The sequence below is a fragment of the Orcinus orca genome, chromosome 8, assembly GCF_937001465.1.
Source record: "Orcinus orca chromosome 8, mOrcOrc1.1, whole genome shotgun sequence".
NCBI lineage: Eukaryota > Metazoa > Chordata > Mammalia > Artiodactyla > Delphinidae > Orcinus > Orcinus orca.
This window is the reverse complement of record NC_064566.1, coordinates 65,596,162-65,621,453: the sequence shown is the minus strand read 5'-3', so window position 1 is coordinate 65,621,453 and position 25,292 is coordinate 65,596,162. Positions and strand designations below refer to the sequence as shown.

At 37.2% G+C, this 25,292-nt stretch overlaps 1 protein-coding gene across 1 annotated transcript in view; it reads right to left on the bottom strand.

The window, feature by feature from the left end:
• TYR (tyrosinase) overlaps positions 1-25,292 on the bottom strand; it is a 111,045-nt gene that overhangs the window by 40,736 nt on the left and 45,017 nt on the right. Inside the window, exon 3 of the mRNA XM_004271880.1 lies at positions 10,798-10,945. Coding sequence (XP_004271928.1) covers positions 10,798-10,945 — 148 coding nt within the window. The remainder of the gene's footprint in view (positions 1-10,797; positions 10,946-25,292) is intronic.

Below are 25,292 nucleotides of genomic sequence, written 5' to 3'. Positions count from 1 at the left end.
TCAAACTGAAGCATGTCTGGTGCTAAAATCTGTGATCTTAATCACATGATTTACTGCCTCCGAGTCTCCCGATTTCTGGCCTTTTGATTAATTTTAAAATCCTGTTCATCCCTTGAATCTGATATTTGGTGCTATTTCAGCAGATCTGAACTCTGGATCTCTAAATGATGGTGGTAAGGACCTTCCTATAGTCACACTGCTTCTGCCTTCCTTAGTTAAATATCCTCTGTCACGTTAAATATTCCATTCTGTCTCTGAAAGCTCCCAGCTGCCCCACAAGGTCTTGAAACACTCTTCTCTCTACTTTGCAGAAAACTGTGTCCTTGGGTAGGTCACCCTTTCTGGGCCTCAATTTCCTTATTTGTTAAATGAGGGGTTAGATTATGATCTTAAAATTTTCTTTCAGATTTAAAATTTCAGCAAAAATAATGACGACTCATGTTTCCTTATCCTCTTTCATTTGGGATTTTTAAGTTATCAAGATTTTAATTTAAGCAATTTAATTTCCCTCATACTAAGACATATTAAGCCCGCAAAAAGTTGGGATATTCCCCACATTGTAGGAGGACTATTCTTTAGGTTATTAGTTATAGTACATGGCCTCTTCATCAATTAATCAAGTGCAGCAACACTTTAGTCTAATAAGTGTTTAATGATGTCTCCTATGTGCCAGGGTCTTTGTTAGGTGCTTGGATCTGTGTTTAGGTGCTACAGATGATCAATACACAAACACGACCTTAAAGGAGCTCAAGATTGAGTGAGAGAGACAGTCAAACCTACAAATACATCTAGCCAAAGCAGACTGGCATCAGAGCTAAATCCACTGATGACAACAAAAAAATCAGCTGTGGATATATGGATAAGTACAACTATAATGGTATAACTGCTACTAGTTCTAGGGAGTTAAGTCTAGGGAGCATTTTTAAAGCTGCTCAGAATCCAATAGTATGAAAAGAAACCAGGAAACACAGGGGTCCTTCTCTGCCACCCCATCTGATTCCCAGAGCAGACTTTAACACAGTTCTCTGGTTTCTGAGTTTACCTCCTTCCCTAACCCTGGGACTTCTGTCTTTCTGAGCAAGCTTCGGCCGTGCTATCACCAGCAGGCAGGCAATCTGCTATTCATTCCTGAAGCTCCAGGGAGCTGCCTTCTGCCTGGACTATTTCTGAGCTGCCTAGTTAGCAAGGCATTTAGTTTGCAGGTATGTGGGTCGGGGCAGCCTTCTTAGCGGGATGGCCCAGGGGAGGCTTGGGGAATAGACTGGAAAGGAAGGCTCATGAGCAATGACAGCCAAGAAGTCACTCCAAAAGATGTAATTAATCTGTAGCTGAGGAGTGAGGCAGACCTGCCATCCGTGGAATGTTTTGCTTCAGGTTTATACCTAGCTGGGATTCCCATGCACTCAAGAGACAGGTTACAGGAGAACCAAGGAAGCGTTGTTGATCCTGGAGGGTGCTTGCAAATAGTTAGTACAGAACAGAAGTATCGCATATGCTTTATAAAAGTCCCTTATACTCTGCTCTCTTTACAAGGAGCAGTTGTCATATTATGAGTTATAAACTGTAAAGTCACATTCCTATGAGAAGAGTAGTAATATTACCACCATTTTGTCAGTGAGGAAACTGAGGCTGGGAGGAATTCAGCAACCTTCCCAGGGTCATAGAAGTATCTCAGAACAGAGCCAGGACGTGCTTACAGGCATTCTGCCCCCAGGTCTCATGGTTCTTCCACCAGAGGACTTCTTATCCACACTTGGAATCTAGGAACTAGACTATGAGCTTCTAGAGGTGTCCCTTCCTGCCTTCTCTACCTCAGCCTCACTTAGGTCCTGAGTCAGTGCCTGCTCAGCCACAGGGAGCCCAGCCCACATCAGAGGAGGGTTTAACATGAATGGATAAAGAAGATGTGAAATATATGCAAATTATATATATATATGTATATTCATGCAAATGACATCTTAGATGCATGGAATGCATAGAAACCTAGCATCAAAATATATTACATAATGATATGCCACAGGATATGTCCAAAGGATGTTTAAAGAATTTGGAAACGACATTGGAAACCTTTGCAAAGTTAAGGATCAGTTGTTCTATTTTGGGCAAGAACTAATGTGGTTGCAAACTTCTGTGTGTATATATATACACACACACAATGGAATATTACTCAGCCATAAAAGAATGAGATAATGCCATTTGCAGCATCATGGATGCAACTAAAGATTATCATACGAAGTGAATTAAGTCAGACAGAGAAAGATAAATATCATATGATATAGCTCATATGTGGAATCTAAAAAAAAATGATACAAATGAACTTATTGACAAAACAGAAATAGACTCACAGAGAAACCCTATGGTTACCAAAGGGGAAAGGAGGGGAGGGATAAATTAGGAGTTAGGGATTAAAATGTACACACTATAGGGCTTCCCTGGTGGTGCAGTGGTTGAGAGTCCGCCTGCCGATGCAGGGGACACAGGTTCGCGCCCCAGTCCGGGAAGATCCCACATGCCGCAGAGCGGCTGGGCCTGTGAGCCATGGTCGCTGAGCCTGCGCGTCCGGAGCCTGTGCTCCGCAATGGGAGAGGCTACAGCAGTGAGAGGCCCGCGTACCGCAAAAAAAAAAAAAATTATATATATATATATATATATATATATATATACACACTATATAAAATAGATAAACAACAATGACCTACTGTAGAGCACAGAGAACTACACCTGTTTGCTGTACACCTGAAACTAACACAGTACTGTAAATCAACTATATTTCAATAAAAATTTAAAAATCAGTTAAAACTGCAGGCTTAAGCTTCTGGGCACTCTAAACTGTAACACTTACTCCAAATATTGGCCCAGTTTTTGTTCCCCTTCACATTCCCCACCCCTCACTGCCTAGCCCCTGCTTGCCCCCTGCACTCCTCCTCTCCCCTCCACATACCCCACCCAATTTGAGCTTGCTAAATTTTTCACCAACCTGTTCTGCTTGGTCAACTGGCCTCCTGCTGCAGTAACCATGCTGGTGACTAGTGTTCAAAATAACCACCTACCCTGTTAGCTCTTGCTCTTGTGTTGGGGTAAGAGTATATTCTCTATATATATAGACATGCATTTCTTCTGCTCTCCAAACACTTTATGAAGCAGCATATAGTACAGGTTAAAGACATGGGTTCATATCCTGACAGGTTATTTAACCTCTCTGTGCTTTAGTCTATTGGTCCCTCAGATGGGGATGATAATGCCACTTAACTGGTAGGGTTGTTGTTAACTATTAAGTGGGTCGGTCCATTGATGCCCCTAGTTTTTGGTGCACAGTAAGCGCTCAAACACTAGCTGTGCTTTCAGTATTTTAGTTGGGTTTTAATTATGGCCTATTTCCTGAAGTTTCTATTAACCTCACACTTCTGAGTTTTCTTGTTTTGTTCCACATGAATTGAATGTTGTTACTACCAATCTTCACGAGTCAATATCCTACTCATTCTTCATAAAGCCACCGGTCATAAGAGAATTCCGAACACTGGACTCTAACAGCTATTCATTGAATGTCCACTCTGTGCCAGGCAGGCTGCTAGGTGCTACAGATCCAGGGTATGAGGAGGACCATTCTTATGGTCCCTACTTCCTTGATGCTCTTTTCTTCACTCCCGCATACTCTGGCCTATTAAACCACTACTATTGCAGAAGTTACGTTTTGTTTTATGTTACTTAGTTTTTTACATATCTGGACCAGGAAGCATTAGGTGGGGAGGAATAGTATTAGTGACTGCTGAATCCCCATGGCCTAATATAGCACACAAAGCGTAGAGGGGACTTAATGTTTGTTGAATTAACAGCTGAATGAATGCATGCATGCAGAGATGTGCTTGCTTTTGTCCACGTGAGCCCTCCTTGAGCAATGAAGTATTAAGGAAAAGGAGGTATTTCTAAAGCCCTCTTTCTGTGGCTCCGACATTTATCCATAGGGTACCATCCAGCACCAATGCTCATCTTCCTTCCTAAGGAATTTATAAGCATAAAAGTTCCTGATTCCATGGCTAAAACATCAGCTTTGCTTGATGGGTGTTGTAGTGTTAGGTTGGTTTAAAGTTTCAAATGTCTCTGTCTTTAGCATGCCTCAAATCTGATCTTCTTGGAGAAAAAGAATAAACATTCCAACATATTCATTCTTTTAGGGTGCCCACTCTTCAATCGTCTCTTCTTGCCAGAAACTTTTTTTTTACAAATCTGAGAAAAGCTTAGAGTCCTGTCAGACCTTAATCTGAATAGCAGAGAAAAATAATTTATACTATGAATTGGATTTGTCTATATGTCAGTTACCTATTAATCATAACTAAAAGCATGATTAAGCTGTCACTAAGAAACCTGCTAAAGCCCTGTAATTGTGCTAATGCATTCTACTGTCATTTCTTCAAAAACACATTATCCAGAGGATTGTAAAGTCCAGAAGGAACCATGGAGCTTTAGATCAATCCACTCTTTTTACAGATGAGAATACTGAGGAACAAAGAGTTAAAGACTCTGAAGTTGTGAACAGAGATTGAATATACAAGATTATATAAAAGATCAGATATTAATTTCTGAACACCAAGAAACATACCATAATATTTAAATGATGATTAAAACTGCAAAAAATATTTGTAATATTTATGACAAAAAAGGTCAACTAAAAATTTATGAGGGGCCTATATAATTCAATAATAAAAAGACAAATTAACCTAATATAAAACAGCAAAGAATGTAAATAGACATTTTAAAAAAAAGTATAATTAATCTATAACATGCCTAGGAAACAAAAATACAAATAAATATTTTTCTACTTTTCAGAGTTAAAAAGATTAATACATTTGATGACATCTAGTGCAAATGAGGGTACAGGGTGACAACACACTTTCATTCTCTATTTCTGGAAATGTAGCAAACACAATCATTTTTGGAAGGCAGTTTGGAAATATCAACAAATTTTAAATGTATTTAACCTCTCACCTTTCAATTCCAATGTGAAAAATCTATTCTTTAGCTATACTCACAAATGTTCACAATTATATATATAAATACATATATATATATACATAATATAAACACACACGAACATACACATATATATAGTTTAAAAAAGAATCAAAATGCCTGGGGCTTCCCTGGTGGCGCAGTAGTTGAGAGTCTGCCTGCCGATGTAGGGGACACGGGTTTGTGCCCCGGTCCGGGAAGATCCCACATGCCCCGCAGTGGCTAGGCCCGTGAGCCATGGCCGCTGAGCCTGCGCGTCTGAAGCCTGTGCACCACAACGGGAGAGGCCACAACAGTGAGAGGCCCGCGTACCGCAAAAAAAAAAGCCTGTTAATTAGTGACTAAGTGATTACTAAAGAATGGTGCAGTCATACAATGGAATTCTTTTTTAAAAAAATATTTATTGGCTCATTTAAAGATAATGACTATCTTTATTAACACTGCATGTTAATAACATCTTAATATTATAATGAAATTAGTGCTCATCTGGCGGAGCCCCTAAAGTCTGTCTTAAAGTGCCAGTATGTTCCAGGATATGAAGGAGCCAATGAAGGATGAAATTTGGAAAGTGAATTTTATTTGACCTGGTTTATAATACCTAAGTTTGAAAAATAAGTTATAAAATTTGTTAAAAACCTTAAAATATTCTCAATTTTGATGGCCTTACTGACTTGGCTTACTTACTTACTGAATTTTTATTTATTTATTTACTTACTTACTTACTGACTTACTGACTGATAATATTGCTTATGGCCCTTGCCTACAATATGAAGGATTTTTTTTCTTACTTTTTAGATAGCAGATATTTTCTGTCTAACTAGAATAATTTCCTGAGCTTTTCGTTGCCTGTATTATACTCTTGACTGTTTAAGAAAGGAAAAAAGAGCAAAGGTTTCTTGTTCCTCACTTATAAAAGCACTAAGGTTCTTTACAATCCTGTTACCTTCTTTTCTTTTAACTTTAAAATGTTTTATTGACACTTTCATTAAAAATATCATGAAATATATGATATTGGCACTCATAATCCTACTTAATCGTGTCCAAGTTTCCTCTGACAACTTTGATTTTGCCTTGCCCAAATCAGATCCTAAATATAAAAAAAAGTGACATAAATCTTGTATAATATCTTTTAAATGACCTTTGTGATTTCTGGAAAATTACAAAGGTTTGTTATTTCACCTTACAAAGAGAGAGATGCTAGAAATACTTAGGTTCATTTATTAGTTACTATTGATGAGTAACATGGGAAGAGTACTCAAATAAGAAGAGCTACTCAGCCTTCCCTCGGTTAAATTTGTATAAGTAAATGTCGTTAATTTTTTTCTAAATTGTATGCTTTATGACAAGTTCTTAGAGATTCATCAGTTCCCTCACTGTCCATATCACATTTCTATTTATCAGAGTCCTGATGGTGCACTATCTGATATTAGGCAACAACAGTATAGTGTTACCAGTCATAATTTCAGTTATTTAAAAATGTTAAGTAGGTCACAACCATACTTATCTTTCTTTTTAAGACTTTTTTAAAAGAGATGTTTTAGGCTTACAACAAAATTAAAGGAAGATACAGAGATTTCCTAATATCCCCTTCCCCCCCACATGCATAACCTCCCCCTTATCATCATCCCCCAGCAGAATGGTGCATTTGTTATAACTGATGAACCTACGATGTCATATCATAGTCACCTAAAATCCATAGGTTACCTTAGGGTTCACTACCGGTGTTATACATTCTATGCGTTTGGACAAATGTATAATGACATATCCATCATTATGCTATCATACAGTTTTTTCACTGCCCTAAAAATTCTTTGTGTTCTGCCTATTCATTCCTCATGCCCTCAACCTCGACAACTGATCATTTTATAAAGTCCACAGTTTTGCTTTTACCAGAATGTTATATAGTTGGAACCATGCAATACATAACGTTTTCAGATTGGCTTCTCTTACTTAGTAATATATATTTAAGTTTTTCCCATGTTTTCTCATGGCTTGATAGCTCATTTCTTTGTAGTACTAAATAATATCCCATTGTCTGGATGTACCACCATTTATTTATCCACTTACATACTGAAGGACGTTTTGCTTGCCTCCAAGTTTTGGAAATTATAAAGTTGTTATACACATCCATGTGCAGGGTTTTGTGTGGACATATATTTTCAACTCCTTTGTGTAAACACCAAGGAGCATGATTACTGGATCGTATGGTAAGAATATGTTTAGTTTTATAAGAAGCTGCACACTGTCTTCCAAGTTGGTTGCACCAGTTTGCATTTCCACCAGCAATGAATGAGAGTTCTTGTAGCTCCACATCTTCACCAGCATTTGATGTTGTCAGGTGCTTCCAGTTTGGGCCATTCTTATATAATTTAAGCTCTTCCTTCTCTGGATTCACATACCCCTTACACTTCTGTTATAGACAGTGCTACATTGCTATGTTGGTTTTTTTTTTTTTCCTTTTCTATCTTTTTTGAAGGACTATAAGCCTCTGGAGGTCATTCATACCAATAAATTAAAAAGGCGTGGTACATGGCATGGGATCTAGAATATAGAAGAAACTTAAAATGTTTGCTGAATGAATGAATTTTTAATGAAAATGATTTATCCTCAGTCTAAGAGCAGTCAGAAGGAAAACTTGTCTTTGCATTTTGCAAGGAATTCTCCACAGTGGTTAAGAACATGGCTCTGTAGTAAGACTGCATTGTTTAACTCTCAACTCCACACTTTACTAGCTGTGTAATCTTGGGACAGTTACTGAACTTCTCCATCTCTCTTTTTTAATCTAGAACATTACAGACTTGTTGGTGTGGATTAAATAAAATAAAACTTGTAAAGAGTTTATAACAGTGCCTAGCACATAGTAAAAACTAAATACATATTATATTTTAAAATCATTGTATTAGATCCATTCTCTGATTTTTCCTTTTTTTTACTTAAAAGTGGTAGAGATAACTGTAATTACTTTATGTCTTTATTTGCCCAACAATGGCACATTTTGGTGGTGAGCTAACTGGCCACTGAGGCATATTTCCTTATTTTGGACCCTAAGCTTCATTTTCTTCTTCAGTTCATACTTTGAGCTTGTGCTTGGTTTCAATGAGGTAAGAGTTATGTTCTCAATCCTTGATTATCCATTCTTGTCTTGTAGGCCTGCTGCTCTTCAGGGCTCAGTTCATATATCATCCTTTTTATGTAGCTTTCCAAGAATGTCTCCTACGACTGTGTGAATTATAATGTACTATAGTTGTTTACTTGTTTGTATTTCCCACTGGACTAAGCTTTTTCAAGCCAGTGATCTTGTCTCATTATTCTGTTTAATCAGTGCCTAAAACAAGGTCTAATGGTCTAGACCTTGCTAAATCTAAAACATGCTGAATCTTTTTTTTTTAACATGATAAATCTTAAAACATGTTTATAGCATTGAATGATTTGTGTTTTACAAGACTTGCAAAAAGTGTTTTTTAGTTAAAATGATTTCTCTGCAGTTTCCTTTGTAGCTATGATAAATGTAACTTGCTAAGTTTGTTTTCAATCATTTATTCATTTGATAGAAATGTATTACACATCTACTAATTACAAGCTAAAGAAAACATTGTGAGAAAAGCAAATAGAATTCAAGGCGTGGGTCCCACCATTAAGTAGCTCAGAGATTAGTCATAGAGACAAAGCACAAATAATCAGTAAGGAAAGCACATAATCAATAAGAACGATATAAATGATGTGTCCAAAATAAGAAGTAGAGAGAGAAAGTGATGTGAGTTAACAGATGGGAGCAGCGGTATGCTGGCCATTATTTTAACAACCAGCTCTCTCAGAGTGAAAGCCCTGATTTGTAGCACTTGCCAGTTTCCTGATGTAAACACTCCTACCAATACTGGTTTCAAGCTACAGCCTGAGGTCACTGAATGCAAAGTTGGGAAAATATGTACATAATTCAATCTTGCTAGCCAATTTGGGCTGGTTCCAACACACCCTTAGATGAGAGAAATGATTTTAGATAGGCATGGTCATTCTTCATGGAAGAGCTAACAATTGAAACTAGTCTTGAAGATTGTATAGAAATTAGATAAGTCAAGGAAAATATGTTCCAGATTTGGAGACTGGTAAGTGCAATGCATAGAAGCAACAATGAATGTGGAATATTCAGGCAAATGTACTCAGCACATAGTAGGTGCTCAATAAATATATTTGTGAATAACTGAACAGCAGCGAAAAGACCACCTGATTGAAGAAATGCATCTCTATTAAGAAGAGACTTGAGAGGAAAGCTCAGATGCCACAGTACTTTGTGGCAATCCGCAGGTCTCTATCCTTCTTTATAATGATGATTTTTCCTCCCTCTCCATACCCAGAATCTTCATCAGCTTGCCTACAAGGGCTGAATGAGAAACTACTTTGACATTTGCTTATTATTTTTGAGTTACTTTAATAATCATGCAGGTATCTAATAGTAAGATAGGATTAACAGAGAATTCTAAGAAAGAGAAAATTTTAATTTTCAAAGGTGGGAGAGTGGCTTCTAAAAGCTGTATATCTTCATAATAGCCTTTATCTCTATTTAAAAAAATGCCTCCAGACATTGAATTAAGTTATAGCATTTTCTATAAATATAGATATAGGTGGGCTAGATAAATATCAACCTCTTTCTCTTACCTGGCATATAAATATGGAATTCTCTGGTTTGGCAGGGGTCAGGAAACTTTCTCTGTAAAGGGCCAGGAACTAAATATTTTCTATTTTGTGCACTATATGGTCTTGGTTCAACTTGGCCATTGTAGTGTGAAAGCAGCCATAGAAAATATGTAGATGAATGATTGTGGTTGTGTTCTAATAAAACTTTATTTACAAATAAGGTAGGAGACAGATTTGGCCTATAAGCCATAGTTTGCATATTCCTTGTCTGGGGCATCAAGGTATCTAGGAAATCTAGCTTCTTTAAAGTTCATGGGATGGCACTAAAGATCAAAAAAATGCCAAAAATTCACAAAGACAATATGATATAAAAATGACTCAGTAAACAGAGTTCAGTCTATCTGTTCTGGTAAGATGTTTTCCCCCACAATCTTCCTCCCTCCTTGATGTATAGTTTTGGTGGTTTTGATGTTATATTGTTATCATAATTTTGGTGCTTATATACTTTCTTAAAAACTAATTTCTAAATAAAACTTGACTTGGGATATTATTTAATTCTTATAATATTAGCGTTGCCAAGAAGGCAATAAAAACCTGCCTAATAATCTTCCAGGCTAATAGTCACTTAGTTATTTGATATTATGTCCATGTTCCTGAAACATGAGTGAGGTAGAGATGGTGATAACTTCTTCAGCCATTCATCCATTGATGGACCCTTATGTTGTTCCCATATCTTAGGTATTGTAGATAATGCTGCTATGAAAATGGGGGTGTCCTTTACAAGTTAGTGGTTTTGTTTCCTTTGGATATATTCCCAGAATTGGAATTGCCAGATCATTTGGCAGTTTTATTTTTAATTTTTTGAGAATCCTCTATGTTGTTTTCCATAGTGGCTATACCAGTTTACAATTTCACCAATAGCGCACAAGGATTCCCTTTTCTGCACATCCAGGACAGCATTTATCTCTTGTTTTTTTTGATGATGGCCATTCTAACAAGCATGAGGTACTATCTCATTTTGGTTTTAATTTGTGCTTCCCTAATGACTAGTGATGGTGTGCGTACCTTTATGTGCCTGTTGGCTTTTTGTATATCTTCATGCCATCCACTACATTTAAAACAAATAAGCACATAATTTATGAAGAAGTGCTAACCAACCTGTCGACAAATGCATGATGAAGAAGGAAAATGGGATCGTTGGCAGATCCCGGTACTTGGGACATCGTTCCATTCATGTAGATGTGCAAGGCATTGTGCATACTGCTTTGGGAGGCATCTGCTATCCCAGTAAGCGGACTAGCAAATCCTGTTGACAAAAAGAAAATTGAAAAAAAAAATTAGTTTGTCTTAATGATTTAAAATCTAAATGATTTTCTCATTTGGTTTACAACTACAATTGAAAGCCTGATTCAAAGTAATAAAATCAACCATAAAATTCATTCTGTATTGGGATTCTGTACATTCTAGATGCCCAGTGAGTATTTAATAAATCTTTGTAGAGTTGAATGGTGTCAATCTGGTCACAACGGACTGATTAACCAATGGAATAGGCTAAGCCAGTCTGTGTTCCATTCTGTTGCTTCTGCCTATTACTCCTCCTTTAGATCCTGAAAAGTAGTAAAACCTTTTTATAATCATCAACACAGTCACTCTCACTTCAGTCTGTAACAGCACGTAGAAACAGATCTTTCCAGCCTTTATGTGTTCCCTTGCTTTCCAGTTCTGGTGGTTACTTTTCATTTTTTTTTCTGGTTCCAGAGAAAACATGAAATTTGTGACTTTTGACATTACAATTCATCTTCAACTGTCTAGAGGACATAGGTAATGTGTTTTATTTTGCAAAATATTTATTTCAAAGTTAAGCAGGACTCCATTAAATGGCTCCATTCATTGCAAAAGGAATAGTAATTATAGTAAGAATTATTATTTTCTGAATGTTAATTGAGCTATTGCTTTTTGTGACATAAGTCCTTCAGCCTTTATAGCAACTCTGTTGATTAGAAAGTATCCCCATTGAAAAAAAGAGAAAACTGAGGCTCAGACAAGTTCTGAGTTTCCCAAGACTACACAGGTCGTGGTTGAGTTGGGATTTTAACCCATATCAATTAGACTTCAACATCTGAGCTCTTGATATTTTGTGTTCTCTCCCACATACTCCCAGGGAAGAGGTAGAGTATGATATCATTTCAGAGTCCATTCAGGGAAAACACAAAACATAAGTAGAACTCAGATTCAGAGCCAGACAAAGAAGTAGGAGTAACAGAGTTAAACTGTAAGTAGGAGTCAAGTTGAGGGACTATGGCCAAGGACATGCTGAATTTCAAAATTCAGAAATATAAGAAAACAGAAACTGTAAGATTATAATTTTTTTAAAAAGGTAGGATAGAAACAGTGCAGGCATTAGGGCATGGGCAGAGGAAATCTAGCTTCATTTCATACAATTAGGATTATTTTGTTGCCAACTTCATTTTTAAAGTGCAGCTCTTCACTTTTCCATTTGAAGCTTTGTGCTCTCCCACCATTGTGGCTCATAGTATTTCTGCCGCCTCAGCGGACGATTTTTTTTCCCTCCTTTTGAGCTTTATGTACTCATTCTCTGAAACCATACCAAGCCCCATTCCCTCTGGAACCACAGCCCAAGAACATACACTTATCTCCCCTCTGAAATCTCTTGTCTATGAAAACTTTTATGATTGTATATACATGGCACTTACTATGTTCAGGAATTTTTCTAAAAGCTTAACATGATTAATTTCATGTAATCTTCACAATGATTCTACAGCTTATCTTCATAATCTCCATTATACAGATTTGGATAAAGCAGTTTAGAGAGCTTAAGTAACTTGTCTAAGATTAAAAAGATTAAGATTAAAAATAAGAGAAGGCTGGAACACCAGTGTGTTTCATTCCAGAGCTTAAGCTCTTGAATGAACTGGTGTACTGCCTTTCTTATTAGCAATAAGTCATATCATGGAGGGAAAAGGTCTGTAGAACAATGGTCTTTAAGCTTTTATCCTTGAGTAGCACCAAATGAAAGTTTTAAAACCAAGTTTTATGTATGCTCTCACATATTTTTAAGTAGATTCTAAGTTGCTTTAATCATAATTGTATATAGTTTCAGAGGATAAAAGTTCAGGGATAGATGTTGCAAATAGTATAAGTTTTAAAATAAAAATGTATTATCACTTTATAAAAATGTATGCACATTAAATGATTTGATATTTACCCTCATCCATATCAAAAGTACCTACACAGACTCTTCTATTATAGTCTAAAATTTTATAGGATTTCCTTTTTCACTTGATCTCATGTTTTTATTCTATTTTCTTACAAAATTATACCTAAATGTTGTATGTTATTCTTGAAATGTATTTTTAAAAAACTCATCGGCCTATCATACTTTTCTACAACAAAATAGGTATAAAAATTAAAATTACTTTTTAAAAATTTCATGGGACCAATATAATCTGGATTGTTATCCTTATAGTTTTTAGTAATACACAATTTATTGGAATGACATAAACATTAAATATTTTACAAAATAAGCTATTAAATATAGAAGTAACATTTTATTGAAAATTTATTTCTTAATAATATTTGTGAAAGATTGTTAATTAAAAATTATTGCATGCATCCATGGATGAATATTACTCATTGATAGAAAAGATAAGGCTCAGCATATTTTCTATTCTAAATCTTAAAAACTAAATCACAGTCCTGAGAAACTTTATTCTCATAAAAAACTAGATGGTAATGAAAAGATTTTTGTAGGAATTTCACTTAATTACTTGAACTCCTTTTTAAGTTATATATGCCCAAAGTGACGTAACTGATTCAGCATCAGAATAATCTGATCCATCAGTGACAACACAATCAAGAAGTCTTTGCTGAAAGCAATCTTCTAATTTATGGATCTATTTACAAAGGACCCAAATTTCAAGACATTTGCTACCTAGTCATTAAAGTCATTCACTTCAGCGACAATGGCACCAATATTTTGAGTTCTCCACTGCTTTGGTACCCTGTATGTTTTTACCCCTTCCGTGCATGCTTAGTGATGAGAATGGATCCAGTTTAGGTGAGAGGTATGACTTTCTTCTGAAAAGTCGAAGGGAGATTGTGAAAGGGGAGGTGGTAAAGAAGAACATTCAGGAGGCTTCTCATTCAGATTCATTTTAGAAAACAACAGATGGGAGGAAGATCTGGAAATAAATTTCTTTAAAACTCTCTGTGCTATATACCCTTTAGAGAGTCTTAGTGAACCTATAGTAGTATCTATCCCAATTTGAAGATATTGCTGTACAGAAAAGATTTTTAGAGCTAAGCAGCCTGGGTTTAAATTCTGTATTACTTAGTGAAAGTATTACCTTTGTCAAGTTATATTTTGTGAGTCTCAGTTCTTCATTGGTAAGAGAGGGAATAATTAATGCCCATCTCTCATAGTCTGATGAGGATTTTTTTGATAACAGGTGTGATGCATCTAGTATAGAATCTGGCACATAATGAGTGCTTCCTGAGTAATAGCTATCATTTCTCTAAGCTTGTTGCATTTGATAAATGGGTGCCTATCATGAGAGCTGCTAGCCAAGAAGACGGAACGCTCCCACGGCAGAAAAGCCTCTTTTGCCACAAATCTCCACCACCAGGGTCCATCCTAGTACCAGACACTTCTCTCCTCCTGAGCTCCATTTCTCTGCAGAAACCTGCCTGCTGCTTGCCCTCAGCCAACAATAGATGGTTCGGGGTGATTCTGGAAACTAGAATTGCTATTCTAAGAGTGTTTTCAGCAGGGCTAGTGTTTCTTTACTCACTTCTTTTGCTAACTTTACAGATGTTGCACCTAGGAAAGTCTCCAATGTTATTATGAAGGATATGTGAATAAGAAGCACATGGGGGAGAGACCTTCATGATGGCAGAGGAGTGAGATGTGGAGATCGCCTTCCTCCCAACAAATACATCAGAAATGCATCTACATGTGAAACAACGCCTACAGAACACCCACTGAACGCTGGCAGAAGACCTCAGACTTCCCAAAAGGCAAGAGACTCCCCACATACCTGGGTACGGCAAAAGAAAAAAGAAAAAACAGAGACAAAAGGATAGGGACGGGACCTGCACCAGTGGGAGGGAGCTGTGAAGGAGGAAAGGTTTCCACACACTAGGAAGCCCCTTCACTGGCGGAGATGGGGGGTGGTGGGAGGGAAGCTTCAGAGCCACAGAGGAGAGCACAGCAACAGGGGTGCAGAGGGCAGAGTGGAGAGATTCCCGCACAGAGGATCAGTGCTGACCTGCACTCACCAGCCCGAGAGGTTTGTCTGCTCACCTGCCGGGGCGAGTCTAGTCTGGGAGCTGAGGCTCAGGCTTCGGAGGTCAGATTCCAGGGAGAGGACTGGGGTTGGCTGCGTAAACACAGCCAGAAGGGGGCTAGTGTGCCACAACTAGCCAGAAGGGAGTCCGGGAAAAAGTCTGGAGCTGCCGAAGAGGCAAGAGACCATTGTTTGGGGTGCGCGATGAGAGGGGATTAAGAGTGCCACCTAAATGAGCTCCAGAGATGGGCATGAGATGCTAAGGCTACTGCTGCCGCCACCAAGAAGCCTGTGTGCAAGCACAGGTCACTATCCACACCTCCCCTCCCGGGAGCCTGTGCAGCCTGCCACTGCCAGGGTCCCATGACCCAGGGACAACTTCCCTGGGAGAACACACGGCACGCCTCAGGCTGGTGCAATGTCACGCCAGCCTCTAACGTCGCAGGCTCACCCCACATTCCATACCCCTCCCTCCGCCCCGCCTGAGTGAGCCAGAGCCCCCTAATCTGCTACTCCTTTAACCCGGTCCTGTCTGGGTGAAGAACAGACACCCTCAGGTGACCTACACACAGAGACAGGGCCAAATCCAAAGCTGAACCCCGGGAGCTGTGCGAACAAAGAAGAGAAAGGGAAATCTCTCCCATCAGCCTCAGGAGTAGCGGATTAAATCTCCACAATCAACTTGATGTACCCTGCATCTGTGGAATACCTGAATAGACAATGAATCATCCCAAAATTGAGGTGGTGGACTTTGGAAGCAACAATATATACATTTTTATCCTTTTTCTCTTGTTGTGAGTGTGTATGTGTATGCTTTGCGTGATTTTGTCTGTATAGCTTTGGTTTTACCATATTACCTATGGTTCTGTCTGTCCATTTTCTTTTTATTTTTTAGGTATCATTTTTAGTGCTTATTATTATTCGTGGATTTGTATTTTGGTTTGGTTGCTCTCTTCTTTCTTTCCTTTTTTTCCTCTTTTTAAATTACTTTTAATTTTTTATTCTTAATAATTATTTTTTATTTTAATAACTTTATTTTATTTTATTTTTGCCTTTCTTTCTTTCTTTCTTTCTTTCATTTTTCTCCCTTTTCTTCTGAGCCGTGTGGCTGACAGGTCCTTGGTGCTTCAGCTGGCTGTCAGGCCTGTGCCTCTGAGGTGGAAGAGCCGAGTTTAGGACATTGGTCAACCACAGACCTCCCAACTCCACATAATATTAAACAGCGAAAACTCTCCCAGAGATCTCCATCTCAACGTTAAGACCCAGCTCCACTCAATGACAAGCAAGCTACAGTGCTGGACACCCTATGCCAAACAATTAGCAAGATAGGAACACAACCCCACCTATTAGCAGAGAGGATGCCTAAAATCATAATAAGTCACAGACACCCCAAAACACACCACCGGGCGTGGTCCTGCCCACCAGAAAGACAAGATCCAGTGTCATCCTCCAGGACACAGGCACTAGTCCCCTCCACCATGAAGCCTACACAACCCACTGAACAAACCTTAGCCACTGGGGGCAGATACCAAAAACAATGGGAGCTACAACCCTGCAGCCTGCAAAAAGGAGAACCCAAATACAGTAAGTTAAGCAAAATGAGAAGACAGAGAAATACACAGCAGATGAAAGAGCAAGCTAAAAACCCACCAGACCAAACAAATGAAGAGGAAATAGGCAATCTACCTGAAAAAGAATTCAGAGTAATAATAGGAAAGATGATCCAAAATCTTAAAAATAGAATGGAGAAAATACAAGAAATGTTTAACAAGGACCTAGAAGAAATAAAGAGCAAACAAGCAATGATGAACAACACAATAAATGAAATTTTAAAATTCTCTAGAAGGAATCAATAGCAGAATAACTGAGGCAGAAGAACGGATAAGTGACCTGGAAGATAAATTAGTGGAAATAACTACTGCAGAGCAGAATAAAGAAAAGAGAATGAAAAGAATTGAGGACAGTCTCAGAGACCTCAGGGACAACATTAAATGCACCAACATTCAAACTATTGGGGTTCCAGAAGAAGAAGAGAAAAAGAAAGGGACTGAGAAAATATTTTAAGAGATTATAGATGAAAACTTCCCTAATATGGGAAAGGAAATAGTTAATCAAGTCCAGGAAGTGCAGAGAGTCCCATACAGGGTAAACTCAAGGAGAAACACACCCAAACACTTATCAATCAAACTATCAGAAATTAAATACAAAGAAAAAATATTAAAAGCAGTAAAGGAGAAACAACAAATAACATACAAGGGAATCTCCATTAGGTTAACAGCTGATCTTTCAGCAGAAACTCTGCAAGCCAAAAGGGAGTAGCAGAATATATTTAAAGTGGTGAAAGGACAAAACCTACAACCAAGATTCCTCTACCCAGTAAGGTTCTCATTCAGATTCGACAGAGAAATTGAAACATTTACAGACAAGCAAAAGCTAAGAGAATTCAGCACCACTAAACCAGCTTTACAACAAATGCTAAAGGAACTTCTCTAGGCAAGAAACACAGGAGAAGGAAAAGACTTACAATAACAAACTCAAAACAATTAAGAAAATGGTAATAGGAACATACATATCAATAATTACCTTAAGTGTAAATGGATTAAATGCTCCAACCAAAAGACATAGACTGGCTGAATGGATACAAAAACAAGAGCCGTATATATGCTATCTACAAGAGACCCACTTCAGACCTAGGGACACATACAGACTGAAGGTGAGGGGATGGAAAAAGATACTCCATGCAAATAGAAATCAAAAGAAAGCTGGAGTAACAATTCTCAGGCAAAACAGACTTCAAAATAAACAGTACAACAAGAGACAAATAAGGACACTACATAATGATCAAGGGAGCAATCCAAGAAGAAGATATAACAATTGTATATATTTATGCACCCAACATAGGGGCACCTCAATACATACGGTAAATGCTAACAGCCATAAAAGGGGAAATCAACAATAACACAATCATAGTAGGGGACTTTAACACCCACTTTCACCAATGGACAGACCAAACAAATTGAAAATAAATAAGGAAACACAAGCTTTAAATGATACATTAAACAAGATGGACTCAATTGATATTTATAGGACTTTCCATCCAAAAACAACAGAATACACTTTCTTCTCAAGTGCCCATGGAACATTCTCCAGGATAGATCGTACTTTGGGTAACAAAACAAGCCTTGGTAAATTTAAGAAAATTGAAATCATATCAAGTATCTTTCCTGACCACAACACTATGAGACTAGATATCAATTACAGGAAAAAATGTGTAAATAATACAGATACAAGGAGGCTAAACAATACACTACTTAATAACCAACAGATCACTGAAGAAATCAAAGAGCTAATAAAAAATACCTAAAAACAAATGACAATGAAAACACAACGAACCAAAACCTATGGGACACAGCAAAAGCGGTTCTAAGAGGGAAGTTTATAGCAATACAATCCTACCTCAAGAAACAAGAAACATCTCAAATAAACAACCTAAACTTACGCCTAAAGCAATTAGAGAAGGAAGAACAAAAATACCCCAAAATTAGCAGAAGGAAAGAAATCATAATGAGTAGATCAGCAATAAATGAAAAAGAAATGAAGGAAATAGCAAAGATCAGTAAAACTAAAACCTGGTTCTTTGAGAAGATAAACAAAATTGATAAACCATTAGCCAGACTCATCCAGAAGAAAAGGGAGAAGACTCAAATCAATAAAATTAGAAATGAAAAAGAAGTAACAACTGACACTGCAGAAATACAAAGGATCATGAGAGATTACTACAAGCAACTATATGCCAATAAAATGGACAACCTGGAAGAAATGGACAAATTCTGAGAAAAGCACAACCTTCCAACACCGAACCAGGAAGAAATAGAAAATATAAGCAGAGCAATCACAAGCCCTGAAATTAAGACTGTGATTAAAAATCTTCCAACAAACAAAAGCCCAGGACCAGATGGCTTCACAGGTGAAATCTATCAAACATTTAGAGAAGAGCTAACACCTATCCTTCTCAAACTCTTCCAAAATATAGCAGAGGGAGGAACACTCCCAAACTCATTCTACAAGGCCACCATCACCCTGATACGAAAACCAGACAAAGAGGTCACAAAGAAAGAAAGCTACAGGCCAATATCACTGATGAATATAGACGCAAAAGTCCTGAACAAAATATTATGAAACACGATCCGACAGCACATTAAAAGGATCATACACCGGGATCAAGTGGGTTTTTTTCCCAGGAATGCAAGGATTCTTCAATATATGCAAATCAATCAATGTGATACACCATATTAACAAATTGAAGGATTAAAAACCATATGATCATCTCAATAGATGCAGAAAAAGCTTTCGACAAAATTCAACATCCATTTATGATAAAAAACCCTCCAGAAAGTAGGCATAGAGGGAACTTACCTCAACATAAAAAAGGCCATGTATGACAAACCCACAGCCAACATCATTTTCAATTGTGGAAAACTGAAACCATTTCCACTAAGATCAGGAACAAGACAAGGTTGCCCACACTCACCACTATTATTTAACATATTTTGTAAATTTTAGCCACAGCAATCTGAGAAGAAAAAAAAATAAAAGGAATCCAAATCAGAAAAGAAGATGTAAAGCTGTCAATGTTTGCAGATGACATGATAGTATATATAGAGAATCCTAAAGATGCTACCAGAAAACTACTAGTGCTAATCAATGAATTTGGTAAAGTAGCAAGATACAAAATTAATGCACAGAAATCTCTTGCATTCCTATACCCTAAGGATGAAAAACCTGAAAGAGAAATTAAGGAAACACTCCCATTTACCATTGCAACAAAAAGATAAAATACCTAGGAATAAACCTACCTGAGGAGACAAAAGACCTGTATGCAGAAAACTGTAAGGTACTAATGAAAGAAATTAAAGATGATTGGAACAGATGGAGAGATATACCATGTTCCTGGATTGGAAGAATCAACATCGTGAAAATGACTATACTACCCAAAGCAATCTACAGATTCAATGCAATCCCTATCAATGTACCAATGGCATTTTTCACAAAACTAGAACAAAAAATTTCACAATTTGTATGGAAACACAAAAGACCCCGAATAGCCAAAGCAATCTTGAGAAAAAAACGGAGCTGGAGGAATCAGGCTCCCGGACTTCATACTATATACTACAAAGCTACAGGAATCAAGACAGTATGGTACTGACACAGAAACAGACATATAGATCAAAGGAACAGCATAGAAAGCCCAGAGATAAACCCACACACATATGGTCACCTTATTTTTGATAAAGGAGGCAAGAATATACAATGGAGAAAAGACAGCCTCTTCAATAAGTGGTGCTGGGAAAACTGGATAGGTACATGTAAAAGAATGAAACACTGCCTAACACCATACACAAAAATAAACTTAAAATGGATTGAAGACTTAAATGTAAGGCCAGACACTAAAAAACTCTTAGAGGAAAACATAGGCAGAACACTCTATGACATAAATCACAGCAAGATCCCTTTTGACCCATCTCCTAGAGAAATGGAAATAAAAATAAACAAATGGGACCTAATGAAACTTCAAATCTTTTGCACAGCAGAGGAAACCATAAACAAGACAAAAAGACAACCTTCAGAATGGGAGGAAATATTTGCAAATGGAGCAACTGACAAAGCACTAATCTCCAAAATATATAAGCAGCTCATACAGCTCAATATCAAAATAACAAACAACCCAATCCAAAAATGGGCAGAATAGCTAAATAGACATTTCTCCAAAGAAGACATACAGATTGCCAACAAACACATGAAAGGATGTTCAACATCACTAATCATTAGGGAAATGCAAATCAAAACCACAATGAGGTATCATCTCACACCAGTCAGAATGGCCATCATCAAAAAATCTACACACAATAAATGCTGGAGAGGGTGTGGAGAAAAGGGAACCCTCTTGCATTGTTGGTGGGAATGTAAATTGATACAGCCACTATGGAGAACAGTGTGGAGGTTCCTTAAAAAACTAAAAATAGAGCTACCATACGACTCAGCAATCCCACTACTGGGCATATACCCTGAGAAAACCATAATTCAGAAAGAGTCATGTACCACAATGATACTTCCAGCTTTATTTACAATAGCCAGGACATGGAAGCAACCTAAGTGTCCATTGACAGATGAATGGATAAAGAAGATGTCGTGCATATACACAATGGAATATTTCTCAGCCATCAAAAGAAAGGAAACTGAGTTATTTGTAGTGAGGTGGATGGACCTAGAGTCTGTCATACAGAGTGACTATGTCAGAAAGAGAAAAACAAATACCATATGCTAACAGATATATATGGAATCTTAAAACAAATTTTGGTTATGAAGAACCTAGGGGTAGGACAGAAATAAAGACGCAGATGTAGAGAATGGACTTGAGGACACGGGGAGGGGGAAGGGTAAGCTGGGACGAAGTGAGAGAGTGGCATGGACATATATACACTACCAAATGTAAAATAGCTAGTGGGAAGCAGCCACATAGCACAGGGAGATCAGCTTGGTGCTTTGCGACCACCTAGAGGGTGGGATATGGAGGGTGGGAGGGAGACACAAGAGGGAGGAGATATGGAGATATATGTATATGAATAACTGATTCACTTTGTTATAAAGCAGAAACTAGCATACCATTGTAAAGCAATTATACTCCAATAAAGATGTTAAAAAAAAAACGAGCGCATGGGGTTTGTCAGAACACATTGTGTTATGTGCTCAGAAATAGTTCAAGGGTACATGTTGGACAAATAGCCGACCACTTTGTGATGTACCAGATTGTTAATATACACTATCTGATTATATTAACAATTTTTAATCAACTATGTATATCTTGACTCTTAAAATAGACTGGAAATGCCTCAGAAGCAGAGACCAAAGACTTTGCTTTGGTTTTCCATAGTCAAAAACAGAGCCTTGCATATCTTTGTATTTAATCGAAAAGTAAATATAAAATACTTCTCGATGTGCTATATATATATATATATATATATATATATATACACACACATACATACATACATACAATGGAATACTATCCAGCCATAAAAAAGGAACGAAATTTTGCCATTTGCAGCAACATGGATGTACTCCGAGGGCATAATGCTCAGTGAAATAAGTCAGACAGAGAAAGCCAAATACTGTATGATATCACTTATATGTGGAATCTAAAAAAAATACAAGCTAGTGAATATAACAAGGAAGAAGCAGACACAGATATAGAGAACAAACTAGTGGTTACCAGTGGGGAGAGGGGAGGAGGGAGGGACAACGTAGGGGTAGTGGAATAAGTGGTACAAACTATTAGGTATAAAATAAGCTACAAGGATATATTTTACAACATGGGGAATAAAGCCAATATTTTATAATAACTATAAATGGAGGATTACCTTTAAAAGTTGTGAATCACTATATTGTACACTTGTAACGTATATAATATGGCACAGAAAATATACTTCAATTTTTAAAAAAGGATTGAAAAAATACTTCTCAATCCTTCACTAATACCATGCTATAAAGCTTGCGAGTAGGAAAGATAATATTTCTTTCCATAAAATCTACAAGGGACCTTTAAAGAGCTCTACTCTGCTGCTTGTTAAGTGACAAAATAAAGAAAATGTCATGGATGTGAATAATATAAAAATGTGAATAAATTATTTTCTATTTTACTTCTTCACACAATTCAATTTTTGGCTGGTAAATCACCTTGAAAAAATAGAAATGATTACATCAACATCAGTAGTCTCTCTTGCTGAGATTTTATTCCCTTTTGGAAGCACAAGTGAAAAGGAAATTCTAGGCACAAATAATAATAATTTATACATCAAACTTTTCAAATGTCTTTCAGTACATGATCTCATTTGAATCCCAGGGCTACTTGTGATATGATTATTATCATTGTCCTAATTTTACAGTGAGAATACTTAAGTTTATAGAAGTCAAAAAACACACCTAAATTCAAGCTAGAAACTGAGGCAATCTAGGAATTGACCATGGCTCTGATCGATTTAAAATCCCATACTCTTTTCTGTACACTGGAGTGGGGTAGTGTTTATACTGACTTGCTGACACATCTTGGAAACCTCCTTTTATTATGCACTGTGAAATGAATTTAGTGACTTGCTATTTTCATCCATTGAATATCAGCAAGGCGCAGAATGCATTATTGGGTCTCTCTTGTCCAAGGATTCCCCACAGATGGAAAGTCTAATAAGCCAGCAGGGACCTTGTTAGCAGTTACAGATGCCAAAATGGCTTAGAGTTCTTTGTGAAGGGCAGTGACAGTTGCCCAAATTACCCTGTGTTATGCCTTCAAGTCTGTATGCTACATTCCTATGGGAAATTAATAAACAGTTTCTGGCTGATGATAAAAATAGGAAACTTCAACTTGTCCCTCCATTTCTTTTTCTCTTTCATTTCTTACCAATAGCACTCTGGAGACTTTTTGTATTTGTTTGTTTGTCTGTTTTTAATATTGATGCCTATCTCTGACTCCTGGAGATTCAAATTTAATTGGTACAGAGTGGGGCTCAGGCACTTGGAATTTTAAAAACACCTCAGGTGATTCTACTGTGCAACCAGGGTTGAAATTCACTGATGTAGGCAAAACTGCTATCTCTAAACTTGAACTTGCACTTTAAAAACTTTACCTCTGAATATATTATTTCCTTCACCTGAAATGTTCTCCTCCTATATTCTGACAGTCTAAAAATGCTTCTTTCTTTAAAATTCCACATCATGAACTTCTGCCTTGAAATATTTTCCTATTGATAACTGCTCCAGCGTGTACCCTTGAAAATGATGTTTAAAAACATTGAGCAACTACTACATGGCAGGCACTGGGTAGGCATTTCACATATATCATCTTTTTAAATTCAGAATACTCCTTTCTAGGAAACTGGGCTATATAGTTGTTGCACATTACCATGCCTGTTGGAGTTTGAAATGTGAAAAAGTACGTGGTTAAATCTTCAGAACAGAGTACATTTAATTTATTTGATTTAATTTTAAGTGCAACTCTAACTTATTTTAACATTTCATAGAGTTTCAGGGACATAATTGGAGAAAAGAAACCTAAAAGAAGATAGAAAAATGTACATTGATGCATCTAAAGATTGAAGAGAAGGGACTGTTAGGCCGCCTGGCTATATTCCCTCTAATTCACTCTCCTAATGTGCAACTTTATTCTGGAACTATGAAGCGCATGTCCTCACAAAGTTACACACAATGATTTTATGAGGTTGTATTTAATGGCTGAGTACTTTTTAAAAGCTTGTAATTTAAGCTACTTGCAGCAGAAATATAATATTGCAGATCAAAAAAGATCCTTGGATCTAAGCAAGTCCCTAGGTGTAATGGAAGCCTTAACTTTCACTCCACCTTCAAGGTCTCCCAAATGAAGTGCTAGCTCTACAGCCACAGATGTAATTAATTAGCATTTATGTTTATTAGAAAATACTTTTAACTTGACTCAGGAAATTCCTTCAACTACTGGGAACAAAGCAATGAAGCAAATACTGCAGTGGGTGATCATTTCTTATCATATAATTACTAGATGACATATAATCACAAATGCTCCACAAATTACATGGTTTTCAAAAGTGCAGTCCCAGAGCCTGTAAATTTGTTAGAAATGCAAATACTCTAGCCCTACCAAAAACTACTGAATCAGAAAGTCACTGAGATTCATCATTTGTGTTAACAAGTCTTCCAGGTGATTCTAAGGCACACTAAAGTTTGCATTAGAGAATCACTGCTCTAACTGTTTTCATTGTTTGCGCAAAGACAATGGTGAATTAGTCAAAATTATAGTCATCTCCATAAACTCAATGAAAAAAAGAACAGAATTATTTCATGTGTTATCACTTGAAATTGTTTATTATTTTAAACATCAGACTAATTTCTCCTCTTGGTAACATCAATGTTTGTGTGTGTGTTTGTGTGTATAAAGAACATGATGTGTAATTACATGTTAAATACACAGTATATACATGATTTATACCATCCAGTGATTTCTTTCAACATTTCTTAAATCTTATTTCCAGTTTATAAACGCATCTGTAAAGTGATCTTACACATTCAGAATAATGGTCCATTCTTCATTTAAAATTTGTCTGAAACTTGTATTTTTTTTTTTTTTTTTTTTGTGGTACGCGGGCCTCTCACTGTTGCGGCCTCTTCCGTTGCGGAGCACAGGCTCCGGACGCGCAGGCTCAGCGGCCATGGCTCACGGGCTCAGCCGCTCCTCGGCATGTGGGATCTTCCCGGACCGGGGCACGAACCCGTGTTCCCTGCATCGGCAGGCGGACTCTCAACAAA